This window comes from Mycena indigotica (assembly GCF_014461135.1).
Source record: "Mycena indigotica strain 171206Taipei chromosome Unknown Mind.scaff0007, whole genome shotgun sequence".
Taxonomy (NCBI): Eukaryota; Fungi; Basidiomycota; class Agaricomycetes; order Agaricales; family Mycenaceae; genus Mycena; species Mycena indigotica.
This window is the reverse complement of record NW_023503006.1, coordinates 1,932,701-1,959,871: the sequence shown is the minus strand read 5'-3', so window position 1 is coordinate 1,959,871 and position 27,171 is coordinate 1,932,701. Positions and strand designations below refer to the sequence as shown.

The 27,171-nt window shown below is 49.7% G+C and overlaps 10 protein-coding genes across 10 annotated transcripts; 7 read left to right on the top strand and 3 right to left on the bottom strand.

The window, feature by feature from the left end:
* Positions 1–5: 5 nt before the first annotated feature.
* MIND_00834500 (Pyridoxamine 5-phosphate oxidase) lies at positions 6–1,051 on the bottom strand (the record flags this gene model as incomplete). Its single annotated transcript, XM_037365013.1, has 3 exons — positions 752–1,051; positions 167–696; positions 6–114 (listed from the first exon to the last, which is right to left on the bottom strand). Exons 1-3 carry the CDS (start codon positions 833–835, stop codon positions 6–8), a joined length of 723 nt encoding a protein of 240 aa, XP_037218255.1. The 5' UTR covers positions 836–1,051.
* A 6-nt stretch (positions 1,052–1,057) lies between these two features.
* Positions 1,058–4,894, top strand: MIND_00834400 (uncharacterized protein; the record flags this gene model as incomplete). Its single annotated transcript, XM_037365012.1, has 8 exons — positions 1,058–1,209; positions 1,267–1,483; positions 1,533–1,574; positions 1,625–1,763; positions 1,813–2,357; positions 2,420–3,372; positions 3,440–3,458; positions 3,512–4,894. 8 exons carry the CDS (start codon positions 1,058–1,060, stop codon positions 4,892–4,894), a joined length of 3,450 nt encoding a protein of 1,149 aa, XP_037218254.1.
* Positions 4,895–5,135: 241 nt separating this feature from the next.
* On the bottom strand, positions 5,136–6,867 carry MIND_00834300 (Glycoside hydrolase family 5 protein; the record flags this gene model as incomplete). The annotated part of the gene is made up of 6 exons (XM_037365011.1): positions 5,136–6,100; positions 6,148–6,167; positions 6,230–6,257; positions 6,308–6,424; positions 6,474–6,691; positions 6,776–6,867. 6 exons carry the CDS (start codon positions 6,865–6,867, stop codon positions 5,136–5,138), a joined length of 1,440 nt encoding a protein of 479 aa, XP_037218253.1.
* A 284-nt stretch (positions 6,868–7,151) lies between these two features.
* Positions 7,152–10,536, top strand: MIND_00834200 (CDC73-C domain-containing protein; the record flags this gene model as incomplete). Its single annotated transcript, XM_037365010.1, has 9 exons — positions 7,152–7,197; positions 7,248–7,545; positions 7,590–7,669; positions 7,721–8,261; positions 8,314–8,423; positions 8,472–8,644; positions 8,877–9,891; positions 9,950–9,970; positions 10,019–10,536. 9 exons carry the CDS (start codon positions 7,152–7,154, stop codon positions 10,534–10,536), a joined length of 2,802 nt encoding a protein of 933 aa, XP_037218252.1.
* An 89-nt stretch (positions 10,537–10,625) lies between these two features.
* Positions 10,626–12,106, top strand: MIND_00834100 (CDC73-C domain-containing protein; the record flags this gene model as incomplete). Its single annotated transcript, XM_037365009.1, has 6 exons — positions 10,626–10,992; positions 11,040–11,248; positions 11,303–11,508; positions 11,557–11,831; positions 11,878–11,954; positions 12,002–12,106. The coding sequence occupies 6 exons, from the start codon at positions 10,626–10,628 to the stop codon at positions 12,104–12,106; spliced, it is 1,239 nt and encodes a 412-aa protein (XP_037218251.1).
* Positions 12,107–12,386: 280 nt separating this feature from the next.
* Positions 12,387–14,950, top strand: MIND_00834000 (ABC transporter ATP-binding protein; the record flags this gene model as incomplete). The annotated part of the gene is made up of 13 exons (XM_037365008.1): positions 12,387–12,668; positions 12,717–12,826; positions 12,874–12,938; positions 12,986–13,231; positions 13,286–13,405; positions 13,452–13,573; positions 13,620–13,876; positions 13,925–14,277; positions 14,332–14,421; positions 14,471–14,495; positions 14,541–14,658; positions 14,711–14,781; positions 14,830–14,950. 13 exons carry the CDS (start codon positions 12,387–12,389, stop codon positions 14,948–14,950), a joined length of 1,980 nt encoding a protein of 659 aa, XP_037218250.1.
* Positions 14,951–17,377: 2,427 nt separating this feature from the next.
* Positions 17,378–18,799, top strand: MIND_00833900 (uncharacterized protein; the record flags this gene model as incomplete). The annotated part of the gene is made up of 5 exons (XM_037365007.1): positions 17,378–17,512; positions 17,565–17,654; positions 17,705–18,172; positions 18,224–18,567; positions 18,616–18,799. The coding sequence occupies exons 1-5, from the start codon at positions 17,396–17,398 to the stop codon at positions 18,797–18,799; spliced, it is 1,203 nt and encodes a 400-aa protein (XP_037218249.1). The 5' UTR covers positions 17,378–17,395.
* Positions 18,800–18,822: 23 nt separating this feature from the next.
* MIND_00833800 (Dipeptidyl-peptidase 5) lies at positions 18,823–21,818 on the bottom strand (the record flags this gene model as incomplete). Its single annotated transcript, XM_037365006.1, has 18 exons — positions 18,823–18,827; positions 18,890–19,011; positions 19,059–19,259; positions 19,308–19,351; positions 19,400–19,439; positions 19,486–19,541; positions 19,595–19,686; positions 19,737–19,802; positions 19,849–19,873; positions 19,926–20,432; positions 20,481–20,565; positions 20,614–20,759; positions 20,809–20,922; positions 20,968–21,076; positions 21,122–21,207; positions 21,253–21,495; positions 21,542–21,602; positions 21,649–21,818. 18 exons carry the CDS (start codon positions 21,816–21,818, stop codon positions 18,823–18,825), a joined length of 2,172 nt encoding a protein of 723 aa, XP_037218248.1.
* Positions 21,819–23,515: 1,697 nt separating this feature from the next.
* Positions 23,516–25,148, top strand: MIND_00833700 (uncharacterized protein; the record flags this gene model as incomplete). Its single annotated transcript, XM_037365005.1, has 9 exons — positions 23,516–23,672; positions 23,720–23,784; positions 23,836–24,002; positions 24,050–24,150; positions 24,200–24,464; positions 24,512–24,611; positions 24,657–24,700; positions 24,749–24,873; positions 24,919–25,148. The coding sequence occupies 9 exons, from the start codon at positions 23,516–23,518 to the stop codon at positions 25,146–25,148; spliced, it is 1,254 nt and encodes a 417-aa protein (XP_037218247.1).
* Positions 25,149–25,520: 372 nt separating this feature from the next.
* MIND_00833600 (uncharacterized protein) lies at positions 25,521–26,704 on the top strand (the record flags this gene model as incomplete). Its single annotated transcript, XM_037365004.1, has 4 exons — positions 25,521–25,826; positions 25,880–26,106; positions 26,151–26,446; positions 26,493–26,704. The coding sequence occupies 4 exons, from the start codon at positions 25,521–25,523 to the stop codon at positions 26,702–26,704; spliced, it is 1,041 nt and encodes a 346-aa protein (XP_037218246.1).
* Between the last annotated feature and the right edge of the window lie 467 nt (positions 26,705–27,171).

Sequence of the window (27,171 nt, the reverse complement as noted above, 5' to 3'; positions counted from 1 at the left end):
TCACGTCAAGGGGCCAGCCGGTCTATCGTCCACACATCCTCCCCATCTGTCTGCCTCGTGTAGAGCACGCGGTCATGTAGCCGCGAAGGTTTACCGCTCCAAAACTCCACCTGGCTATTCCGAGGCGCATTTTAGTAAGTATGGATTCATGAGGCCGGATCGTCACCTTGGTATAACGCGCCATCCACCCCAGAAATCTGGCAGAGGAATATCGTTGGCATCACCAAAGCGAGCCTTGACTTCCTCTAGCCGTTTCTGAACTTCGTCCTCGGTGACCACAGAGCTTTGTGGGCTGGCCCATGCTCCAAGTCTACTGCCAAGGGGTCGGCCATTGAAGTATTGTTCACTCTCCTCCTTTGATACTTTTTCAACGCGGCCAGTGATGCGGACTTGGCGGGAGACCTCGCGCCAGTAGAAGACGAGAGCCGCATTCGGATTGGCCAAGAGTTCGGCCGATTTTCGTGAAGTATAGTTGGTGAAGAAGACGAAGCCTCGTGCGTCGATTTGTTTGAAAAGGACAATTCTGGCAGAGGGAAGGCCATCGGGCGTACAAGTAGAAAGCGACATGGCTTCTGGTTCGTGGACATTGGCCGCTGCTGCTGCTGCAAACCATGTTCGAAACTGATCAAGAGGGGATGGTTGGACGGTGGAAGGTGTAAGATGTTGAACATCGTTGTACTGAGTATGGGGTAGAACCTGAATCGTATCAGGGCTTGGTTGGGCAATAACTGCATCCATCGCTCAAGCTCACTGGCGTCCAAAGAGAAAGGCGGGGAATGTTGAAGAGTGGTGACCGGATTTGGAAAAAACGGTGAATCGATCTTCCAAGTCTCATCGCGGCGTCTTGCGAAAACCTGACAAGACCCTTTTTCGGGGTTCTCAAGATGGATAAGTAGAACCTGGTATTGTAGTAATAATCTACCATCTCAACTTCAAGTACATGAACCAACTTATCAAGTCTGTAAATTTCACTGTCGGTTGTTGCTCCACTTGACTGTTGACTTGCGGTCGACCATCTTGCCGAGAATTGAAGATTACGTTGTGCCTGTAGAATGCGATGCGCGTGGGAGCCATACTAGAAGAATCACATAGACATCATCCATATTGCCCAAACGATCACGGACCTCTCTTCCTTCTCCTCACCCACCAACATTACCCCGGGGTCAACCAGAGTGAACGAGGACTTGTGTCTGGCGCCCTCCAAGCCTCGTACGTCTGCACCGTCAATCCTACCATCCTTTGCGTAAGTAACTCAGGCACCGATAGCAGCAGAACAGGGTTCGTCAATCTCCGGACAACACGCGCACCAGCGTTTTTTCTCCGCCAAGACCTCTCGATCTCCCCTCCTCCCTCTTTCCAACATCGTCTGAGTCGACGACAACGACCAATCTTGCATTGCACTATGCCAGCAGAGTTACATTCCATATACGACCTCACCACCCATTCCAAGGCCACCACTGGCGATGTTCCCCAGAAGCTTGTGGTGCGTACTCGTCCATGATCGCCTCCACTTCATTTTAACTTTTATTCAGGGCGCTTCGACGACGGTGGTTGGTTCGAAGATGTATCTATTCGTGTGTTATATTTGTCAGGTTCTAGCTCACCCACTTATCGTGGTGGTTAGGGTGGTCGCCTCGTAGCTGAACGTAGGATGGTCAACGACCTCTATGTTTTCGATCTCGAAACATATAATTGGGAAAGGATTACGCCCTTTCCTGAAGACGATGTCCCACGAGCCCGATACTTTCACAGCGTTGACACTTGTCTGTTGCCCATCGTATTCTCTTCGATAACACCGTTCACACATCATAGGGAACAATCAACTGATCGTCTTCGGTGGTATGAGCAACGAACCAGATTCGCCCAATCCCGACGAGCTCTGCGTTCTCAATGATGTCCGCTTCTTCGACATCGCCTCTCGTCACTGGCTTCCTCAGTCACGTTTGGCTACTCCAGAGAACCTTATTCCTCGCGCACGTTATGCTCAACTGTCTTCTGTCACGGGAGACCGTCTATTCATCATTGGCGGTCAGGACTTCTACAACACTTGGCTTGACGACATCTGCGTCTACGATCTACTGGCAAAAACTTGGTCTGAGAAACGTGATTACCCCCGACATTGCGGCTCCTACCGCAGTGTTGCCGTCTCCTCAAATATGTGTGTCCGCTTTCCCAAGGAAGAACTCTGGACCTCCAAGTTACCAAACCCACTTGGTCCGAGTGGTTCTCGCTTTCAAACTCCTAATTCCCCCCCAACCGACGACACAACTGGGTCCGAATCGCTTTCGCACCTGCCTTATTCCGCGCCTCCCGACGATGAGCATCCCAGCGACATTTATTTGTATAGCAACTACAACGTGTGTAACAAAACCCTTTTTTCGTTTTTTTTTTCTCTAGTTTGATTTTTAACCTTGTTTAGTTCACTGACGTCAAGAGAGAACTAGAAGTCTTCTCACCACTACCCGATACTGGTTTCACCATTGACGATCGCTCTGCCGCCATGTCGGGCTCCACTTTTCCTCCTGGGCTGCGTTTCCCGACTGGTGCAATCCTTGGCACTCACCTCATCATTGCGGGAATCTATCTGGCACATAGCTATCAATCTTTCTCTATCTGGGTTCTCGACCTACAAACCATGGTTTGGTCTCGCATAGACCCTGGTAAAGCGGTCGAGTCGGGCTCTTGGTTCCGTGGATGTTTATGGCCTGAACAAAACAAATTCCTTATTTTCGGCAATCGGAATGGGAATCTTGTTGACGATTACAACCGACGGCTTCTGAGCTGGGACCACGTTGCTGTGGTCGATTTAGAGGCATTTGGCATCTACCAACCACCTGCTCTCAGACTAGACATTCCTATGCAAGAGCTCGGCCTTTCAGCGCTGGAAGAGGGTGTTTTATCGGACTTTGAAATTGTTTGCGATGACGGACGAAAGATTGGTTGCTCGCGAAAGCTACTGGAAGACAGGTGGCCTTGGTTCAAAGAGCAACGGCTCAAGCTTCTCCAATCTGCGATGAATGCTTTGGAATCGCTACCTTCTTCTCCCATGCACATTCCGCTACCCGACCTCCCTGGTAACGTGCCGGACGACGAGAGACCTGATCCCAGACTCACGCCTCGCGCATTCAACTTGTCCGAACCTTATCCAATCACTCTCGCGCTCTTGCAGTACTTTTACTCCATGGCATTGCTCACGCCACTGCAAACCGCGCCAGCAGTTCTTAGTCAACTGCTCGTGCTCGCGACAAATTACCAAATCACTCATCTCCAGTCGCTAGCAAAACACGCGATGCATCGCGCGCTGTCGAACTCTACCTCGGTTGGGGTGTACGAAGTGGCCACTTTATGCAGCTGTCGCAGTCTGCAGATCCGGTACGTGGTTAAATCTTTGTGTTGCTCCACAGTTTCTGATCGCGTATGCTTTATCTTCCAAATATAGTGCATTGAAAACTGTGATGGTCAGTGGTTCTTCTTCATGCCACCTGCTCGGGCTGACTTCGCCTATGCGTAGTCGTACACACAGAAGAAACCGACGCGAACGAGAAACGACAATGGCGGAGGTGGTGGGGGTGGCCGACCTGATGGTGGTGGTGGCGGTGGCGGTGGCGGCGGCCCGCGGACAAACGGGGGCGGACCGGGGTCTGATTCACAGTTCAACACCCGACCACGCGGAACATCTGATGCGCGTTGGGGAGATACGACCAGAGGCGGCCCATATAGCAACTACCCCGTTGGGACTAGTTATCGGGACGACATTATCGAGGATGCCGACCAGCTGTTCACATTACCCGTTTTCGACAAGTCTGTCCGCCATAAACGCACTGAAAGCGTTGTTTCCATCCGAACGGAGGAAGAAATCCAGGAGCTCATGGCGTTTATGGCCCCTGTTGCACCTACGCCTCCTCGTTCACCTCGTATGAGTGAGCAAATGCTTATGGACCAAATTTACGAGAGCGCTATGTCACATCCTTATGCGCCTTCATTCATATACGAGGACGATGAAGAGGATGAAGAAACAGATGAAGGTTACTACCCGTCGAGTTCACAAGGCTCAGTTTCAATATCCGTGGAGGAGTCCGAATCAGAAGAGGCAGCCGTCAGCGCACCACCAACACCAAGTAGACTTGCCTCGTCCAAGGTTATGGCTTACCATCTTCCCCGCCGCATTGATACTCGCAAAAGTGCTACTCCCTCACTGGTTTCGTCTATCTCTACATCTTCGAGTTCTCATGCTAGTGGGAGTTACTTCGGCCCGCTAACACCGCCACTTTCGCCGCAAGTGTCATCCGCTCATGCTCTTGAGATGATCGAAGAGCAAGAGCAGCACTATGCGGATGAGGAAAGCGACTCATTTGACGTGGACCCCGTTCAATCAATACGATCACACAATCGATCTGACCAGACCCCCACCATCCCATGGTCCGCACCACCCGCCAAAACGCGTTTTGAGTGGGGCTCTCCCGTCGATATGAAAATAACAGAGGTCACCAGGACAGACGAGTTGTCGCGACCGAGGACGATGTCGCCATCCCCATCTGAAACGGAGACAGTCTCTGCTGGTGCCACGGGTGCTCGCCATAGTTTGTCTGGAAATGCCTTTTCGCGGATCTTAGCGCGGAAGTCGACATCTGGACCAATCAGTTCTCCGATGGGCAAGTCTCCGCTCAGCCCTCCCAGCCATCTGTTCCTCGACGAGAAATCGCAACGGGCAGAAGAGAAGCGCTTGAAGAAGGAGGCGGACCGTCTGCGGAAAGAAGAATTGGCGCTCAAGTTGAGGCAGGGAGCGCGCAAAGCCAAGGATGACTCGGACAGGTCTTCGAGTAAATCCAAGGAAAAGTATCTGGAACCCATTGCCATGTACGGTGGTGTGTTCCGCGGCAACCTGACGCTGTAGACTTCATCATCATTTTTATCATCTCATTCTGATCTACTTACTTGCACTCTCTGGAGAACCAACTGACCAAGCTGTATTGTAGTCTGACTCTCGTTCTTTCCCTTCTTTTGCTACACTATCGTTATTGCACATACTAACTAGTATTTATCACTGTATCTGCGCTGTTCAAAAAAACCGTACATAGACTTAAGTATGTACGACTGTAATCCAATTCCGTGCAACATTATTGACAAAAAACTTTTTAAGCGACAAGTTTGGCGTTATCGGTCAAGATCTTGTTTAATCCCTCCCGCTTGTTGCAAGCTTCAAACTTGAAGCTGGCAGCAATTTCATCCAGCTCCTCCGTGCTCTTGCCAATAAAGTGGTCTGCCCACTCCTTCACCAAATACTCGGCAACGAGAATGTTACGAGAAAGCCGAGTGACGCGATCGGACAAGCGCCAGATTGGGTGTGGGTAGAGTGCGCGATTGGGCTCTGGGATCTCATCGAGGATGTGCTGGATGAGAGGCTGATAGATGTGTCTAACTTGTGCGTCATCGGCACCCCAAGCGTCAGTCGCGAGTCGGTGCTTCTTTGCGAGGAATGATTCGAAAATGGTCATATACGGCGTCGTGGTTGCGACATGCACCATTCCTTGGAAGCCTATGTCCTTGTAGAGCCAGATAGACCAACTGCATCTGTCCTGATTATAGAGGTCGAGCTGAGATTTCAAAACTTGGTATCGCGTTGCGTTGATCTCGTCGGTTGCTTCGCCATCATATTGCTTGCGTGCGTAGACTGGGCCCCATTCACCGTTCCAAACACACAGTCCACGTTCATCCATCCATTCGCGTTTCTTCTCGTAGCTCCTTCGCAATCGTCTCAGTTGCGTTTCGTTCGCTACGAACGCTTCCGGTGCGCTGGGGAAGCCAAAGAGAGAATAATCGTGGATCGAGTACGCAGTATTGTCCCAATTCTTGTGTGCGTCACCAAAGCGTGAAAAGTCTGAAGCGAAAGTGTTTCCGTCGAGGAATATGACGTGATCGGGGTCGATAGCGCGAATAGCGGCGTGCAGACGGTCGTAGAAGGCGATGAGGCGTGTGTGGGTTGGATCGGTGGGTTCGTTGAGTGGATTGTAGCCTGCAATCCATTTGTTGTCTTTGTAATGCTCCGCGAGCTTCTCCCACAGCCAAATGGTGCGGTCTTGGAAGTCCTTATGGTTCCAGACTTGGAAATTATTAAGCACCAGATGAGTGCAATATGCGAAATCTTACGGTTCGCAATGTGGCCGCCGCTATTATTATTATATGATAAGATATCTCACAGGGAGTAATAAGATATAAAATAAAAACTCACTGATCAGAGTGCCAGTCTGTGTTCTGACCTAGAAGGAGCACTTGAGTGGATGGGTCAGCCACAGGAAAACATACAAACCTCCTGGCGCAGTATGCAGGTCAAGAATTGTGTAGATATTGTTTTGCGCACAAAGCTCGATAACACGATCGAGATGCTTGAAACCTGACTCCTTCAGCACGCGTGGGTTCATGTCATCTGTACAAGGCAAATGAGGTCTGCTGCAGCAAAAGGCGGTATAAGGCACCTTCGAAGTGATGGTAATTGAACGGCAATCGAATGCAGTTCAGTCCGAGGCTGCTGAAGAACTTCGCGTCGGGGTCTTGGAAGAAATACTCGAGGAATTTGTCGAAGAAAAAGTCGGACTTTTCTTGCCCGATGGTTTGAGCCAATGCCTCACGAATTTGGTATTCACATCCAGGATAGCCTGCAGAGTTATAAGTAGAAGCTGGTGGCCACAGGCAGCTTTACCCCCCTGAGATGAAGTTTTCCATGCTTTGAGAAACCAATAAGTTGACTTGAGTTTGAGAGAGGCCTCAGACAACATACTTCATCCAGCCTCCGAGGCCAGCGCCCCGGAGAACCACTTCATTGCCAGCTTCGTCGACGAGTTTGGTGCCTGAGACTTTGAGGAGAGACATGCTGGAAAAGATATGACCCGAATTCAAGAGTTAAAGTAGGCTGGGAGAGCCGCCGGTCCGAGCCTGTTCCCCCGAGGTTTCGCCCAAAGTCCAAATGGGTGATTATCGCGAGACTGCCACCGTTCTTGGCATATTTCGAGACCGTCTCATGTGTTATTGTTGGACTTGGACCAGTAAACTGGACTTCAAACTGGCTTAAACTGGGTGATCAGGGACAAGCGTTGTGTCACAACGTCACGTGAGTGTGATCGTCTCCTTCAACTCTCGAGACGGAACTCGACGACATGTGGGTACTGACTGGAGAATTTGACTCTGCGCCCGGACAGACCAGTAAATCTTCCAACCCTCATAAGTCTTGATGCTCGACTTATCGTTGTCAGGATCCAAAGTGCTTCGAACTGGGCATACCTACAGGTTAGGCCGCAAAGATGCACCGCTGTCCATTCCATCCAATAAGATCTCGAAGACCCATGGCGAATTCAACGTTGCGAAATTTACCAAAGACCAAGTATCTGACGCGACAACGCGTCCTCGTCTTGAATACGCCAACACCAACCCAAAAGCTAAACCATGCCTTGTGACGCGTGCTGACGGAGATACTGTTTCCATCGACGGGCATGCTACAGGAGAGCTTGAGGACGGCGACTCCATCCAGATTACTTCTGGCCATGCTATCATGTCGGTCGCAATGTTTGTCGCAAGGACTGCGCTTATAGCTGTAGGATTCGGTGGGAGCCAGTCTGTTGCTTCCAACAACCTTCGCGAGCCAATCATGATATTCTTGAAGACTGTGCATTCCTGGGTGCGTCCTTTTTGCATAGCTTGACTCACTAATCCAACTCCTTTTCTCCAGGTATCCATACAACAAACCTTCAAACCCCCCAAGTCACTCATCATCTTGCCCCATCTTACTCCGCTACCCTCCCCATTGCCACCTCTCTCGCCAGCGCTTGCAATCTGGTCAAGCCTGAGTGGCTAATGGAGCTTATCCGCATTAGCAAAGAGACGGCTCTCGGCAATGCGCTTGACTACGCTGCATTACCTCTTGCAAACAAATTCCGCCCGGTATTCGCCTCGACCTTGACCGTCGCACAACAAGCGCCAGGTCTTTGGGAGCCGAACGAGGAACGGCTCAAAATGTTTGCTAATCATACCTTTCTCTGTGCAGGTGAGAAGAAGCGCGAAGTCGAATCTTCTCTCCGTCAACTGCTCGAACGGGCTGGTGGTGAAGTCAGTGTTTTCGACATCTCGGGCGGAACAGAAAAATGGCGAAAGACGCTAAATCGCAACAAGGCCAAGTCACACGGCACTTTGGTCCTGGCCACGAATGCAAAAACCTCTGAGACCGCGGTGGGTAAGGAGGAGTGGAAGAAATTTACGAAGATTGCAAGAGAGTCTGTGTTCTGCTTCCTCAGCTTTTTGCTTCCAGTTCAGACGCTTCGACAGATTTGGACTGCGGTTCGTTTCTAGCGATGATATTGTTCAAGCAGTCATCAGCGTCGATACGGCCCCTCTGATCGCACCACCAGGCGACGAGGAAGAAGATGCTAGAGCAGGTACATCCTGGTCGTATCTTCTCGTTGAATATTTAGATCTTATCACAGATCGCTCGTCATCCCCCCTCCCTTCTGTCGTCCCCAACAGCTTCCCGGGTGAACACGTTGAAAAGTCGCCGGAGCCAGCGCCCAAACGAAAGCCACTCGTCCGTCGAGTCACGCGAGCAGCGTCGCAAGATCCAGAAGTCGTGAACGAGGATCCAGAGATGCCAGCACGCAAGGTTGGCTCAATCATTTTGTTGAATTTTCGTGTGCTTAGGGTTTCAAGGGCTTGATAAGGAGGGCCGGCGAAGCACAGATGCTGACTGGTCTCGATGATCCTTCCTATGTTTTGAGGAATATCGAGAGCGAGAGTTCTAAACCAAAACCGCCTCCTCCCCCCGCCTGCAGAAGAAGACCCAGATGTGAGGAAATCAATTGTCATGCTGTGTGTATTTTAATTGTCCGTGTTAGGCTCCACGACCCCGGCGTAGACAACTTAAACGTCGTGTCGGTGTCGCTGCGGACCCCAACGATCCCGTTGCCCAGTTGCTCCAACAAGGCGCAGCTTCTTTCTTAGTTGGCGCTGCGATCCCGGCAGCTGGCCCCACTACAAACCTCGGCGATGAGCCCCCACTCAAAAAGTTCAAGGCTTTGTTTGAAGAGAGCGGTGGCTTCGGTGATGGCACGCAAAGTATCATCCCCGACGACTCGGGTAGTCTGGATTTCATGTCATCGCTCAACACGCAAACCGAAACTCAGACACAAACCCAAAGTGGTGCAGGGCCATCCAAGCGGAAAACAGGTCGAAGCGGACTGAATGCAGTTGCTGAAGAAGAGGAAGAAAGCCAGAGTCAGGCCCCCATTGGCCGCAGTCTTGGGACCAAACGCAAAGAACGAAGCTTTGACGGCGATGATGCTGAAATGGCGGATGTTGAGGCGGCTTTGGCGGGTTCAAACGGCGAAGGCTCCGCACCACCGGCTAAAAAACGGGCGACCGCTGGAGTAGTGCCTCCTGTGGAGCGCACCGCACAAAGCAACGCAAATCAACAGCCTGTTATTGTTGATAAACCTGGTCCAGCTATGTTAGGCAAGAATGCCTCTGTCGCCGCTACGGCTGGCGCTGCTCCTGGTAAACCTGATAAAGATGCGGCATTTTTGAAAGCTGTCGCCTCAACAAAACGAGGCAAACGAGCTGAAGACGACTTCGATCGCGATTTCAATAATCTCAAGATCTCCAAAGCGGATTTACGAGTGGACGAAGAGGAAAATAGACCAGCGTGGGAACTGTTGGATGATTTCGACGCTGCGAGTGTGGGGAATTTTATGGTCATCGAGGAGTTGGAGGTTTTCAAGGACCGAAGCAAGGACAATGGCGTGCAAGGTGGCATCATTGATGAACGATGGAACAACAAACCAAATTTCAAGAAGTTCAGAAAGGTGTTTAGTCCCAACGTCAAAATTTGCGTCAAGGAGTCTACTTACGAATGTGATCCAGAATCGCTCACTTGTTCATAAAGAGAAGATCAAGCTATATGCAAATGCAGATCAAGGGGGACAGGAAAACGGTAAGCATCTCTCAGGACATTTCACCCTTTTTGACTGGTGACTTACAGCTAATCTTTGGGATGACAATGAAAACATCAAAGTTGAAGCCCATGCAAATTTCGATGATTTGGATGACTTTGGGCCAACCCAGATTCGCAAAACACAGCCAGTTGTGAAGAAGACCACCCAAAAGAAAGAGTCGCAGTCCCAGAAACGCATGGTGCTTGATTCTGACGAGTCTGACGGCGCACCCCCGCCAGCCTCTCGATCGGCGACCCAAACACAGACAAAAAGCAAACCCCCTTCGACTGTTGTTGAGCCTCCTGCAAAACGGACCCGAACTACTCGTACATCGTCAAAGGCACCAGAGGTGAAGCCAGTTGCCCGATTGTTCTTAGATGATTCGGGGGATGAGCAGATCAAGACACTGGACGAAGACTTTGAGATGCAGGATCAGACACAGACTTTGCCCACTCAACCGGCAAGGCGTTCACAAAGAGCGAAGGCAACCGCCAAAAAACCTATCACTATAGACTCGGACGATGACGAAGATGACGATGCAGTCTTTCGTGGCTTTAAAAGATAACGCACATTTGTACCCTGTATTTTTAGTCCAGCTGCGTGAATTCTTGGTGAATTCACACTCCAGTGTGGCACGTGATCATCCACTTTGTGATGAGCGACAACGACGCTTTACTAGCCCTCCGCCAGGCGGTCAAATCCAAGGAAACTATAACATTCGCGAAAGACGGGCAGTCTTGTCAAACCCTCCTCGACGCGACGCATCTCGTTCTCTCTTCCACATGCACACTCCACAAGTCAACACCAACAAGATATCGTCGGCCAGCGGCTCAAGACTTTTTCACACTCGAGGCTCTCTATCTAGCGTGGCAGCTTCAAAATGCGTCCGGTGCGGACTACATGAAACAAGCCCGAGATAGCGGGTTGGCGGTCGGGTTCGTCAGTGTAACGGAGAGGAAGAATGTCGTGGACTGGTTGGAGGGGAGAACAACCGAGAATGAGAGAATAGTACCCCTCACAGGTGCATTCTTTATCTCCGCGTGTTGAAAATCCAATAAACAAGCTCAGACACTAACACACCACCGGGCACGCCTCCTCCTTCCACTAAACCATTGCCTGCGACACCGCACAGGGCCAATGCGGTTGCTTCGACTTCGACGTCCGTAAAACGCCGTTATGTTCCTGACGCAAGAGATGCGGAGGCCGTTAAAAAAATCAAACAGCACGAAGTTGAATTGAGGGACCGCAATTCAGTACTAAGAGGCGGCAAACCCAACGTGTGTTTTTTCCTTTCCTTGTGAACTGTCGTTTAGCTTACTGTGTGCTCATAGAACTTTTCAAACATTCGTCTGGCTTATGCCGACAAACTCAAAAAGATGAAGGAGGCCAGTCGGTCAGGTAGCTCGGCAGCAACTGCGCCAGAAGCTCGCTCCGTGGTCAGAAAACCCCGGAATAACTTCCCTATCATAATGATATCTTCCTCACCTACGGCCCTCATCACGATGCACAATGTCAAAAAGTTCTTACAGGAGTCTACGTGCGTCAATGCTCCATTTTTTTGCGGCATTTGAAAGAACTATTTCAGCTTTGAACCGTCACAGGATGCCCGACAACGAGCGATGTCAGAGGGCAATTCTCGACCAGAGGACATGATTGCCATTTACCGCAAACGAACTACTATCGACACGTCTGGCAAAGAACACGAATCACATGTGCGCTACTTTATCGTCGACAGCGTTGAAGCTTTGGGGAAGTTTGGCCCTGACGCTTGGGAACGTGTTGTGTGCGTTATGACGACTGGCCAAGCATGGCAATTCCGTCCATACAAATGGAACGAGCCCATACAACTCTTCCATCATGGTATGTCAACTTAACCTACTGGCTCTTAGTTGACATGATTTTCTAGTCAAAGGAATCTACTTTTCTTGGTCAAACGACCCACCAAATCCGAAAATCAAGGATTGGAATGTTACTGAGCTCAAGGTGATTGGACAGTCTCATCATCGAATGCACTCAAGATAACCTCGTAGATCGATCCGATGAGACGCCACGTCGACAAGTCAGTCGTCGCTCATTTTTGGAAAATCTTGGACACCTGGACGACGGCGAACAAGCCAGGGCTGATGAGTGGCTAAGATGTAATTGTAGGTGTAATCTTGGTGTGTGTGGTTTGCTATTACTATTAGATGTTCTTTATTGAGCGGGACCCTGCGGACTGCTGCCACGGCATCCAAATTTGAGTCCGACAACTTGCCGGCAACGGTTCGCTTCCGTTTCGAACACCGCTTTTGCGCGTCAATCATTCAGGTAACTTCTTGCGCGCCGATCGTCCGCAAAATTGACTCGGGCGCCTCGAGGCGCAGCTGCACGCTTATAAGCGGACAAGGGGACCGACCGCTTTCTGTTCTTCCCGTCATGACTCAGAAGGTTGAAGATAATGTACCAAAATCGACACCTACGAGCTCACTTCGAGAGGTCAAATTGGGCGTGTGGCGCATCCTTACGGAGAACCAGAAGACGCCCAGTTTCGCTACCCGTTGGGAGAAAATGATAGGATTTATGCCCACACTGCGAATATTTTTTGAAGAGGTGTATTCCATCGAGCCGCGTCAAATGACGTTGATACTTGTGGTCAAAATCTGGTCAAGCCTCGAGGACCTCTTTCTTTTGCATCTCTCAACTCGAATTCTTGCAATCGTAAGTTCATCTCCAGAATTGGGTTCAACCTGTTGCTGACCTCATCAGATTGAAATCGGCTTGAAGGAGGGGGGAAAACCGAATTCTGGGGCCATCATGAGGGCGGTTGCTGCCCGGATGCTACTCGTTGCATTCACCTCATATCTCAACAGCTGGAGGTATGTGCTCAACCATTGCCGCGATTTATTAAGTTGTGCCTCTACAGCCAACGGACTAATTCAGCAGTGGAAAGTCGTGTTCAGCAACATTTTGAGGACAAGATATTCACTGGTTAGGTGGTGCGACCCTCTGTGCCTTGTTCTGATATTTATTACCAGCGAAACTCGAGGCTGACATGCCTGCTACACATGACACCACGGACGATGATGCCATCTCCCCGCACGGCGTTTGGAATACTTTCATGACTGTTGTCAGCGTCGGGACGCTGGTGCTACAAGTTGTCGCCATCTTGGGGTACATCCTCAACCTTTCAACTTCAACGCGGCATGGCCCTATTTTCGTCTTCCTCTGTATTTGCCGACCACTGTTCAAGTCCCTATATCGACAGGATCTATGGAACATGCGTCGGTTTCTTCTCATTTTCGCTCCCCTTTTTCGACTGTTGATACTCATTTTAGCCTTCGTGGTGGAGGCGGATAATGATGATTACGTCCGCCTCCAGGCGTTAAAGAGAATGGGAGAAGACAAATATCGTCAAGATATCATCAGCGGGGATATCGGCGAGTACATTGTCGATGGTACGGAACTGTAATGAACCTTGCAAGGACTAATACGCCAGTCTAGAATATGAACAGGTTCAGAATGGACTTGCCGATACTTCCCTTGAACATCCATTAACTCTATGGGATGAACAATACTCCTGGCTGTCTACCGCGGCACTTGACATGCTTGACAATCTCCCAATGGTGCCTTTCAATCTGTCCTCCCTCTACCACTGCTTAGAACCCGTAGGTTTATTACGCCGCTAGCGCATTCCTAGATCCCGCCAAATTCACATTGTCCAAAATCGCCACGCTCCAGCGGTCAGAATGGACTTTGCGGAATACATTCTCCCAGAGTATCCAAGAGGTTGATTCATTTGCACGGGCCATGACCTTCATAGAACGGCTGTACAAATTTTGTAGTCCACTACCCACGATCAAGGACGGCGTCTTGAAGTATCCTTCCTCCGGGGAGGCGGATCGCGCGGGAATGTCTATCGAGCTAAGGTTGGTTCATGACGCTGAACTGTCTCCAAACAATTCAACTCAACTCAGGAATGTTACATTTTCCTACCCTGGCGGAGAAAAAAATGCCAAAGCTCTTGACGACGTGTCGTTTACAATCAAGTCTGGCCAGCTCGTAGTCCTCGTGGGCTCGAACGGAAGCGGGAAGTCCACCATCGTCAAGCTACTCTCACGCTTGTACGATGTTTCATCTGGCAACATCGTCGTCGACGACAAAAACATCCACGATTATCTTATCGCGGACTTGCGTGCTGCAACGGCTTCATTGACCCAAGACCATCACCTCTATCCCCTCTCCTTAGGCGAAAACATCGGATTAGGGAACCCAGAACTCATGGGAGATGTTGAGGTCATCACTGGAGCCGCTAAGAAAGGTGGGGCCGGTGAGTTTATGGCCAAATTGACGGACGGCTTGGAAACATTGCTCGATCCTCAAGCCGATGCGTATACCATGCACGTTCAAGCATCGGATGGAACCCCCCTTGCAAAAGAAGTCGAAAAAATGCAAAAAAGAGCTGACATCTCAGGCTAGTCTACTATATATTCATGTCTGGTCCGACTCATAGTTTTGACCAGGTGGAGAGCGGCAGAGAGTTGTCGCGTAAGCACCGAATACCTCGTCAATTTTTTTGTTCACCCTTTGCAGGTCCCGTACATTCATGCGATTCACTACTGGTCGAGTCAAGCTCGTTATTGCAGACGAGGGCTCGTCGGCGCTTGACCCAGAAGCTGAATGGGAACTATTCAACAATTTGAGGGTAGAAGTAAGCCTGCATCGCGGCCGTATTTGAGTCAAATTGATGATTTGCCTTCCAGAGAGAGGGCAAAACGATGATATTTGTGACTCATCGTTTCGGGCACCTCACAAAATATGCGGACAATATTCTGTGCGACTTCTACTCATCTTTCAGTCTCGTTGCTGACGCACACCTTAGGTGCATGAAAGAGGGCAAACTAGTGGAGTCTGGAACCCACGAAGAGTTGATGAAACTGAACGGAGAATACACTAAACTCTACGAAATCCAGGCCAAAGCCTTCGAGGACAATAAATTGTAGTACTATCACATTAGAGTATGTTTTACTAAATCGAGGAACGGTGTTTAGTTGTTTGTTCGTGTTTGCCAAAATGATACTCTCGCGTGCACGCTCATCATCATGGCGTCCATTTCTCCATCTCCACCGAAGATTTTCAGAGAAATTACCCAAGCCGGAGGTTGGATATGAGGCGAAGGACTGGAGGGGGCCATGGTTATACCGAACTGTTGGAGTGGGGCATTTTGTGGTCATTCCTCGTTGGTTGCGTCTGAACTCCCGTGTTTCTGACTCTTAAGACGTGTTTCGGGCAGTTGTGATAGCGTATGCTGCGCTCTTCTATGACTGGAATGACGATAAACGAGGAGAACACGTTATGCTGCCTGTGAGTTATTCCACCCGTCCTCCACATACAGTACGCTTCAATGAAATCTAGGTACGGCGATGGCTAGAAACTCAGAAAGCTGCATTCTACAAGCTTTCTCCCTCTGAACAACAATTAGCTGCTGTTGAAGGACAGTCCTCCGCCGTTGAGGCTCCCTCGGACACTCCGGCTACATCAGGGCTCTCAACAGCTGGTCTACCCAAAGGCTTCTTCAAGCCGTATTTCATGGTCAGGTTCATCCAGCCAGATGGACCTGCCGCAACTGCGGTAATATTCTCCGTTCCTTGTAGCCTCTCTAATCCCTCCCTCAGGGCTTGCTTGACGAAGACCTGATTGTCTCCTTCGGCAACATACCAGTACGCGATCTCCCGCCGTTAAGGTATCATGCAATCCTTACTGGTGCGGCCAACAACGATGTAGGTGAGGGCAAATGGAATAGGACGAGTTTTGATTTGGTTGAATAGGCTGTGATACCAGTGGTAGTCGTTCGAGGAGAGCGAGAGATAGAGATCGTCATAAAACCCCAACAAGGCGGGGAGCTAGGGTGCGTTCTTTTATTATCACAAGGGGCTCAATTCTCAGTCGTGTACATGTTAGATGTGAGTTGGAACGGTATCAGCCTGGACAAGTCAAACGATAATTGAGAAATGGAATTTTATTTCTTCAAGAGTCTGCAGCAGCACGCCTCTTCCGTCCTCCTATCAGATAGACCGCTGCACGAACTTCAAGCAACGGATCTCCAGCGGATTCGATGCCAACCACACGCGGCACTGGGTCGTAAATAATCTTCTTCTGCTCCAGCTTATTTTCTTCCACCACTTTATCCAACGAGACAGTACCGAGAACCACACTCTTACGTTCCTTTGACCACTGGACGGTTACGTCATTCGTAGTGTCGCCCTCATCCGCCAACTGCAACACAAGGTTGAATACCACTGGCCCCTTTTCAAGACGGCTCGGAATCTCGTCATAGAGATAGTTGTCGGTCTGTTCTTTGACTTTGGCTTCGTCCAGATAGTGCAACCCCGCTTCGGGGAGGATCGTATACCGCCCATATCTTGATCCACCCTGTTCATTGGTGAATTTGAAGGCATGCAAAGCGTAGTACGCCTCTGTGGCCAAGCTTTCTGCGTTTGGCTTGGGATATTGCACGAAGTACGCTGCTGCGGGGTGGGAAGCGAGAAATTCTGGTACATTTCCATTCCCGACTGCGCGGAAAAAATCCAGAAATTCTTGCCCAGTTCTCACAGGGAATGCCGGTGTCGAATGAGCTACAATATCGGTGTGGACGTGTTCTGCGAGGTTGAACCGGATGGCTAAACCGCGAGGATTTCCATTGGGGTCTGTATCAGGGATCTGAGGAAGTCCAGTTGAGCTGGAGAAACGTGCAGTGACGGGGGTCGTGGTACAATGGAAGTGAGGGGCACTGGAGATCTCGGCTGCTGCTGTAGTTGGTGTGAAACTCCCGGTCAAAAGCAAACCGCGCGCATGCACAGGACGGTAACCAGCATGGGAGCCAAAAATTTGACCAAGCTGCTCGATGATGTCTTCACTGTTCCACTGCTCAACAAGCTGCGATGTGGACAGATGATGTAACCATACCTAAGTGACACCAGCTGAGGGTCAGAGGGTAGAGGCATGTTGGATCAGGTAGCCAGGGGAAGCCAGGGGATTTACGCTGCTCGAAGGCTTTATCTATCTTGATTCAACTTCAGTCTATTCCCCGAACACCGAAAGAAGCCGGTGTCATTTGAAAGCCAATTTAGAGGATGCGATTTGTCTCAGTGGTGCTAGACAAAGAAGATAGATCTGCACAAGCAGGTCTCACACGGGATAGGGATAGGGATAGTTGACTGCACGCCCTAAAATTGAATTACTGATTCCAGGTCCGAATGGCGTATGATTGGAGTCGCCATGATGGTGGAGCTCGACGGTAGTTCGAAGATTACAAGTCTCTCAATGTCAGACTCGAAGATATCTTGAGCAACGCGAATCTTCGTTTATCACCTACCAAAAATGGACACTGGCGTTGAACGAGATGATGATGGCATCACTTCACGTGCAAAATTTTACCCTTGACGGTCATGGCGACTTCGAGCGCGTTACAAGCGTCCCTTGAAGCACACAACGACACCTTCGAGTCTCTGCTGCGGCTTATTCCGGCGAAGTATTACATCCAGCAAGAGCTCTCCGAAGAACAGGTGCGTTGTTTCTACCAACACCACCCCACCTCCTCACCCGATATTTTCGCAGGCAGCCTCCAAATACCAAAAGCACAGCAAAAAGCAGAAGGCGCCTAAACAAGCCGTGAAGGAGGCGTCTAAAAAAGCGCGGCGCGAAAAGGTATATATATCTGCGTTCGTTTTGAAAATCGTTAATTCATCTCTTGTTAGCTTGACCCGGAAAACCACAAGACAGTTGTTGATTTACTCGACGCTTCTGAAACGGTGCACAGTAGCTCGAAGAAGGGCAAAGGGAAGCGGAAAGCAACAACACCATCCTCCGACGATGACTCCGACTCTCCAGCGCTCGCGATGGACGTTGACATTGACCTAGGCGACGAACAGTCTGATGATGATGAAATGGAGGAAGACATTGTGCCCATGCCTCAGTCAGGAGGTATTGGTGAGCTGCGCGATAAGCTCCACGCGAGAATGGCAGCACTTAGACGAGGCGGGGCTGGGCACGGAGACAGAGATGCATTATTAAATGAGCGGAGACTGCAACGTGCGGCAATGCGAGAACGGAGGCGGAAGGAAACTAAGGAGAAAATCCGCAGAGAAGAAGAAGCAAAGGGAAAAGGGAAAAAAGACAAGGAGAAGGAGAAAGCAGTTCAGAGAGACAAGGGGAACACAGCCAAGGTGTGTTATTTCTACTTATGCAGAATATCCATTTACGATCTTGCTCGAAAGACACAACTCTTGGTGCCGGATACTAACGGTCGCAATAAGCCGCCATCGTCTGCCCCAGGCGTTGCTACCGTCGCGTTTTCCTCTATAGCGGGCGCTAGCTCCTCAAAGCAATCACAGAAGCTGAAAACCAATTCAAACCCCACCCACGCCCTGGCCCAAATCGCGTCTCGCAAAGAGAAACTGTCCTCATTACCAGAAGACAAACGAAAAGCCATAGAGGATCGGGAAAAATGGGACAAGGCTGCTGCTCGATTAGAAGGTGTCAAAGTCAGGGACGACGAGGGACGATTAAAAAAGGCGGTCAAGCGGAAGGAGAAGGAAAAGGCAAAAAGCAAGACAGATTGGTATGCTTAGTAGTTTTTCTTACTATTCACATCTCATCTGTCGCACAGGGATCAACGCAAAAAGGATGTCGCTGCCTCCATGGCCGCAAAACAGAAAAAGCGGACGGACAATATCGCTATGCGCAACGAGAAACGCAAAGGTGGCCCGTCGAAGGGGAAGAGCGGGAAATCCCGACCCGGTTTCGAGGGCAAGGCATTTGGGAAGGGCAACAAAGGAAAGAAGCACAAGTAGTTTTCCTTCATTTGTGGGTATCGTCATGCTACATAGGACGGATTTTTCCGACATCAGTACACTTGGAGCGTCAATTTTCCTCTTATTCACCATTGCCGACAAACTCTTCGAACCAACGCAGAACTTCGTAGTGCCATTTTAGGCTGTTTCCGTGCTTTAAAACCCAATGGTTCTCATCCGGGAAGATGACGAGCCGTGTCGGTACTCCCAATCTGCGATTTGTCAGTTTCTGTGTAACAAAGGTGGTCCCATCAATCACTGTTGCAAAGCATGGAATGCTCCGATTGACTCCGTTTCTGCCAGTCGATAGTCCTTGCTTCCATGGATAAGTAGCTGAGGAGTCGACCACTTGTGGACGTAGTTTGACGGGGTCATCTGTTCGAGCAGCTTCTTGCTCTTCTCTTCCCATGGTCTTCCTCCCCATTCGTGGTTGAAGAAATACAGTTCTTCAGTCGAATATCTACGCTTGATCAGTTTTTCTATACCCATCGCGTTACCCGTGTCCTACCCGTTATAAACACTATCGAAGACACCATCATGGCAGACGAGGGCCTAGAGAAGTTCAAGCTTTGGCTGGCCGAGAATCCTGTGGCTCATTACCTTGAAGTTGAAGCCATACTCGGGATGGCCTTGAATCCAGCTGGGCCACCGTGAGATCAATGTTAAACGATGAATGACCTGCTTACTTGATCGCATAACCACCCCAGCTAGCTCCTGCTGCCACAAGGCGGTCGGTGTCGATCTAAAACACGTTGACAAACGTCCCCCCCCCGCTTCTGCCAGATATGTACGTACCTGAGGGTAGGCGTCCAAGATGTATTTCCAACCAGCTATCAGGTCAACGAATGGCTTTCCGCCCCAGTCTTCAGCGATTGCATCGGTGAGTTCTACCAAGTGTCAGGCCATGCGGCTGGGTCATTGAAGCCCGACTGCTCACCTTGACCGAATGTCGTACTGCCGGTAGGGTTGATCATGACGGTGAAGTATCCTTGCTGAGCGAAAACTGCATCTAATGAACATCGCACAAACAAAAGACATGGGGGACTAACTGTTCGGGTTCCAGCGGGTCGACCACTAGAGAAAACAAATGAACCCCGTCAGAAACTAAGAATATGTTGGACTATACCTGATCTTCCCATGCACCTTGTGGCCCACCGTGAATGAGAAGTAACGCGGGCCACTTCTTGTTATCATTCTTGCTGAAGCCCTTGGGCTTCAACACCCAGCCTTGGATGTCTTTATTCAGCGCTCCCTTGAACCAGAACTCTTCGCCCTCATCGAGGGACTTTCCGTCCAGATCATCCGCAGTAAAATGTGACACTTGCTCGACTAATCCCTTGAACTCGACTGCAGAATCGCTGGAAACTAGTTCACTCTCGAAGGAGTTGAGGTCTCTGATGACATAGACGTCGTTGGGGGTTGTGAGCGAATTTCGGGAGAACAGTAGGCGACCATTGGGCAGCGGTTGGACACCAGATACTGCGCCGTTCTTGACCAGGGCAACTGGGGTCTGGTACTTTTGGGCAAAAGTGGCCGAGGAGGACTCTGGGGTTGGTGGGATTGGCAAGGCAAAGAGCTTGACTCGTGCATTGTCTCCTGCAGTGAAGTAGAGAAGTTTGCCATCAAGCGAGAACTAGACAGAGATGAGAAGCAAAACAAGAGAGACAAGAGGATCAAATACAGAAATAGCTTCAGGAGAGCGGTCCCATTTTTCGATCAACGTAAAGCGCACGTTCTTTTTCAGGTCGTAGATGACGATATTTGCCCTGCAAGTCAGTCAGATGAAGTATATCTATCAATGGTGATTTGTGCACTTGTCTGCCTCATAGCCATCTTCGGCAAGCTCGAGCCAGGCTGCTTTGGAACCGTCCGAGTTCAAAACGGGACTGTGGGTCGCGCCTTGCTTTCCGGACGTCAACTCTTTCGGGTTGCCGGGGTCCGACGTGCTAACGAGATAGACCTGTCGGGTGCATAAGAGCCAGTAGCCGGAATCAGGGAAATGTGTCAACATTCTGCTTCGTGTGCCATCCTTGGGGCAAGATTGGATCCTTGGTCGTGTATAAGACGGACGTGCCCGCGACAGAGAAGTCGTCAGTTCCACCAAATGGCTCAACGGGCGAATGCTAAGTGGCATTAGATGGTTGCTAGCTATAAGACAGAATGCATACATGTCCAGTCCCCCTCAATAGGTTGTCAAACGTGGAGCCAAATGACCATTTCTTGTCCGCGCCGCGTTGGAGGGCAACGCTGAATAGTGAAGGTTTCTTCGGGCCTTGCCTAGACAAGTATTAATTTTCGCCTCTGATTGCGCGATTGCCAGACCATGTGTCCCAATGACGTTCATAAGTTTCGTCGTAGACCAGAGCAGTATCGCCGCGTTTCTCCCAAGCCTCGTCGTTCTCTTTGACCTGTCATGTAGTTAGCATTCATTCCAACTCCCTAGAATATCCAACCTTGTTGAGATCGCCGTCTGCATGAACATTGTCTGAAAATACCAGCACTCCACTCGATGCAGAGTACTGGAAGTTGGTGGCGGAGGTGGTGGGGAAGGAACCGATGAGGCTGGCAGCCTCAGATGTGAGTTCAGAAGTCTCGAATTTGAGGTTTAACGCGTAGAGATCCAGTTTTCCGTCAGCTTCCACGGCGTGTGCGAGAGTGCGGCTGTCGAGCCAGAATAACTCGCCACCATTAGGAAGCTACGAATATCAGCCACGATTTCGTGTTTGAGAGCAGAGAACACACAGGAATCTGGAGCGGTTTCGCTGTAGACTCGAGGGGGACGAGGTATACAGACTTGTTATTCCTGCACCAAGTTCAGAACGCGTCAGGAAGGGTGAGGAAATACTTGCTTTCTGTCCTTCAGTGAAAACTTGGCGTAAGTAGACAGTACGATATCTCCTCGCTCGTTGGCAACGCCAGCGCCAGGTCGTCCCATTTGAACGAGCACATCTGGCGAGAAGACATCCGCGCCAGTCTTGAACGCGAATTTGGCGGTCAGGTTTCTTGTGGGAGGGGTCATGGTTGCGAAGGGCGCCTGACTGGAAAGACCCAGCCAGCTTACGAGTGGAAATCGCATGCTCCGAGTGCAAGGCCAACGTGACACTGTGGTGCCTTCTTTTCTGTTGGGTAGACAACTTCCCAGCAGCAATCGTGCTCGGTTCATCCAAAAATAGTTGCAGTAAGAGTCCAACAAAATTGCATTGCCGATGTCTACTGTACATGCTAACGACCGGGATGGCTACGGTAGAGCTTGGAAAGCAAGAAAGATACAGCCTCGGAGAGAAGGATACAGGGCATACGAAAATTCGTTCAACAGATTTTGACTGATCTTATTATACAAGAGACTTCGGTGTCACTTTCCGTGACATCTTGAGTGATCAGCCAATGAGATCGCTTAAATCAAAAGACAATTTTGCTGTTCTTGAATTCCTCGCGCTGCTCCTCACAAGCTCTCAGTCTCCCATCAAGGGCCTTGAAAACTTCCCTATTGAGACAATCCACGACTACACAGACCACCAGACTCCTTGACCCGCAGACTTCTAAACAAACATGACAACCATGACAACCACTCCACTGTCAATATACACCGTAAAACGTAGAGCTTTGTGCTGCAACCATGTATTCAATTACTATGGAAGAATAGCAACACCTTTTCACCTCTGGAGTGTGATACTAGAGTCAAGCATCGACATTTGGGGTGCAGTCATGAAACAGGGCGTCAGTTTCTTACATATGCATGCTTCCTTCAGTATTCCAGCTATATATTCACTAAGTTCCATCTAGGCCACCTTCTCCAAGCTCTTATCTGTTGCACTGGAGTCCAAAAGGTATACCACAACAGTGCAACAATGCGAACTTGCTACTATACATGTCAATGCGTCGGCATTCTGCGGTATCTCAGTATCTGTGCCGCTCTGTGCCGCTCCAAAATCTGGCTAATTTGGCACATGTTGTGGAATGAATGCAAGAAGGGCCGGGAGCTTGCCTTCCTGCAGCAAGAAACACCAAGCTGACACCACAGGAGGTTCCGACAACTGCTTCAAAGAAGAACAGGTCTCCCTCTCCCACTCCTGACATCTGTGGTTCTGATGACAAGATATTGTGCAAGTTTGTTGACAACATTATTACTTCCCTTGGTTCCTATGTTGCACAAGCTGCTCATTCAATGGCCTTTCCTGCTGGCACTTCAGGCCAGTGGTGTGTGGCTATTCAATAATCTGTCTTATCACTCAATTGCAAAGCCTTAAGCACAATGATGATGCCTCACAGTTTCAAACACTGCCTCAACAGCTTGGACCTTGAGTTTGACAAATATGGGGGAAAGCACCGTAATCCTGGTGACGACGGCAACAACAACAGTTCTTCATCCGTTGGCCCTTCTTCCCTATCTCCATCCCAGAGCCTTACATAGACCAAGTATTACTTCAATCAAGTATATTGCAAGGTTTTTACAGAAAATGTAGTCACGGTTGAATAGAGCAACTAAAATCTTTGCAAACAACTCCCCGTGTTATGCCCCGTAGCGTAGCACGGCGGGTTTCTGCTAGTAGGCCTGAAGAAATGCAGTATTTATGAGCGAATCCTAGTCAAAGCAGCAACATCGACGTAAAAGCTAGTTTCTGAATCATTGGATTACTTGAAGAGTGTTCACAATTGTTTGAGGCCTGGAATCGTAATCGTAGTGGCTAGTGGTCGCAACATGAAGACACAGGAAACATGTTACGGGTCACGGCACTTAGGATGGCAAAATCTACAACACTTACCCTGCCTGCGTTGGCTGGTTGTCGCATTGCCCTTGCGCTCGCGACGGACCTCTACGACACCCTCAAGCACAACCACCAACTCGCTTCCCCATTAACCTCCTACCTCAACCGTGTGTCGCGTCATTCTGCTTGGCTCTGCACTGATACGGCAGCATAGTGCAAGAAGGAGTGTTCCTTTTCAAGAATGGAGTAAACCCTTACTCTGGCGGTGTGTTTAGACACGTACGCACGCCGCGATTCGTGTCCAAAATCATAATTCCTCACTGCTCGTAGTCCCCGATTCTCTTGTCGCTCTTCACGACTGTTATACCTACTTCAAGAAGGCTGGCTTCCATTCTCTGGACCCTCTCAGATATCGCAGGAGCGTGGGCACTTGTACAACTGTGGAGAGCACGTCAACGGGCTCCCCAAACCTCCAGGGACGGTCTGGTTGCTGCTGCGTGAGTAGTATTCAAGTCATGCTTGCTGCTACGCTAATCTGCTGTAGATATCTTCTTAATCCCTACCTCTTTCTCCCTACCCTCGCGCTTTCATCCTCCACGTTCGAGAATACCCTTACGCTGTTGTCCCTTATGTTTGCTGCTCAAGGTGCATCTTGCTTCATCTTACCGATGACACGCCATTGAATCCTCCCAAGGAAATGCGTCGCTTGCGCTTGTCTCCGCGGCCATTCTCTTGCACCTATCCTTGCCGTCGATATTATTGTCAGCGCCGTTAATACTACTGTTGTCAAGTTCCAATGGTCCACTATCGCAATTAGCGTCCCCGCGAGCTTTCACGCCCAACGACAAGAAGTGGATAGCTCTCCTTGGCGAATACGTTGCATATGCCGTCTTTCTATCTGTTATATCAACTCTTGTCTCTGGTGGCTTGTCTTGGATACCTCAAACCTGGGGTGCAAAGTAAGAGAACAAACTCAGCTCAAGAAAATAGCTTACGCGAGTTTTAGTATCACCCTCCCGGATCTGACCCCGAACGTTGGTGTTTGGTGGTACTTTTTCACTGAAATGTTCGACCACTTCCGACCGTTTTTCTTGATGGTATTTTCGGTATGCATTTTACTATATCGGAGAGTTGTTGTGACTATCATTCAGGTCCATCTTATCATCTATGTAGCCCCGCTCTGCATAAAGTTCCAGTACGTCAAATAACTCTCCTACCCTCATTCGCTATAATTCAACACCAGATATGACCCACTCTACGCCGCCTTCGTTCTTTTAGGCGTGCTGGGAACATTCAAGGCGTATCCGACCATGGCCGATATAGGGTTATTTGCCAGCATGTTCGCTGTGTTCCCCGAACTCTTTCCCTGTTGGCTGTCTTTCATTTTCTGTCGTCCAACTGATTTTCTTGTAGATCTCCGCCATCCCATCGTGACAATTCTTCTCCATTTACACGCCGCCCTGCTCATGCCACTCTTCCACCATCTGTGGCTCAGTCAAGGCACTGCTAACGCCAACTTTTTCTACGCCACCACCTTGGTGTTTGCCTGTGCCAACGGGGCGGCGCTAACGGACTGTATCTGGGCGGGATTGAGGATAGCAATTGGCGCACCAGAAGAAGGCTTTTCTGTCGTACAAGAATAGTAAACACAGCTCCTTCGCTCCTTATAAGCTAAACATCAAACTACAATGGTATCCACCAGCCGCTACCAGTCAGACAAGTTCCTGCCTACACGATGACGAATTCTGCTCTACCTCCAACCAGGTCTTCGGTTGAGACTGGATGATTCAGCGCTGGTTTTTCGACCATCTGTTGATCGAGTATTTCTTCTTGAACCATAGGACTCCTAGGTTATCTATTAATTAATTGAGGGGTCTGAGCATCTTCAAGCCCCCATTTTCGTCAAGCAAAGTTGGGACATCAACCAAAATAAATCTCGATGAAGAGAGAGGGTCGTGCGGACAGTACTACTGTACCAACAGTGTCACGCCACCAACGAGTTCAACTGAACAATCATGTCTCACCAGATACGTCTCACCTTTGAGGATGGACCGTCTTTCATAGCCAACAAATCGGCAATACCCCACCTCGGTCGTTTCGCAAGCCTGCCATCGCAGTCTCGAGAGATTTATATTCGCCACAACTCCCTTTACAAGAATAGGCTTGGAGACAAACGCCGTTGTCAAACTACCCTAGATAAAGTGCCACTTTGGGCTAAAGATGGCGATGAATTCGAGCCTCTTTACGCGAAAGCTAGAGGCGGCAAGCCGGACGGGCAGTTCTATCTTCGCTTATTTCCGAACATTGATAGAATTCAAACTGTGCGTTGTGGCCTTGCATGTCTCTTAGTCGCACTGTCTCACATCGTTCATAGAATAAGGCTGAGGAGGCTATGGATATGATCAAAAGGGTCATTCGTGACGCTGAATTCCATTCTGACCATCTGCACCATATGGGAGGGAAGATCGTACCTAAACACTACGGTCTGTGGTGGATGGACACAGGACACTGGGCAGGGAGAGTCCTGTTCAGTATCGTTCAATGGTGTGGCATTTCGTTTTCTGAAATTCTCCTCCGTGGGCACGCTACCACATTGAATCGGTAAGGTCTGTCGCGCGATCGAAGTTTCGTTCTAATATGTCCAGGATTGCTGTTGGTCGTATCTATGAACTCCTTCATGACCAAGGCATTATTCATAGCGGATGGATGCATCCATTTGATCAAGTCTTGTTCGATGGAACTTCGATTTCGGCTTTGCGTAGTGCTAGCGTTCGATGCTACATCGTCAACTTTTCTCAGGCAACAGCTGGTCATTCTTGTGGTCGACGGTTGCCCATCCTTCCACTGGGGCCATCATCGATTTCTCAGGAAGATATCGGGTGTGAGGAGATCGTGGGTATGCTATGCATGCTGGACTTTCAAGGCGGACGAAATGATTGCGGTCAGTCATCATATGGACTTTCTTCTGTGTTTTGAGAGGATTCTAGTGCCCGAAACAACGCCAGAATCGGCAGTTGAATGGCACAGGAAATATATGGAACAGCACCCTGACACCAACAATGCACTCGCCCTCATTGCACAACGGGAGAAGTTCTATCCAACTTGGCCAAAACTCTACTTTTCAGGCTACACTCTTCTGGATCCGGGCAGTGAATATCCACAAGTCTCATTCATCGAGGATGCACAACTTAAATCATGAGACTGCCTCCGAACGACAGGAGAGTGCAGCTGAGCCCATGAGCAGCGGCATGGAAGTGAAGAAGAATCGTCCCGAAAATGAGTTGGACGACGGAAGATGTTCGAGGGATTCAGGGAACACGACAAACGTGCTACCGAATAGCCCATGCTTGGCCATCGTTGGGTACGCCTTAAATGCGCCGACTTAGTACACCGAGAAGAACGAAGGAGGCGCACGAATCATGGCGAATGTAGGTAAGAGCGGTGTATTTGACGTACTGTAGAGTGAAATGCACACCAAAAGGAAGAGTAGTCAGAAGTGTGACATTCAATAACGACTGGCTCGAGCCTACTGCATACGCAACGCAACAACGAGAGCTATCGGCTTGCGGGGGCGCTAATTGTGGGTGTTTCGTTGGACTATACGTGATGGTTCAACCCCAAACATCAGTTTACGGATATCTCCAAAATTCGACAATAAAAACACAG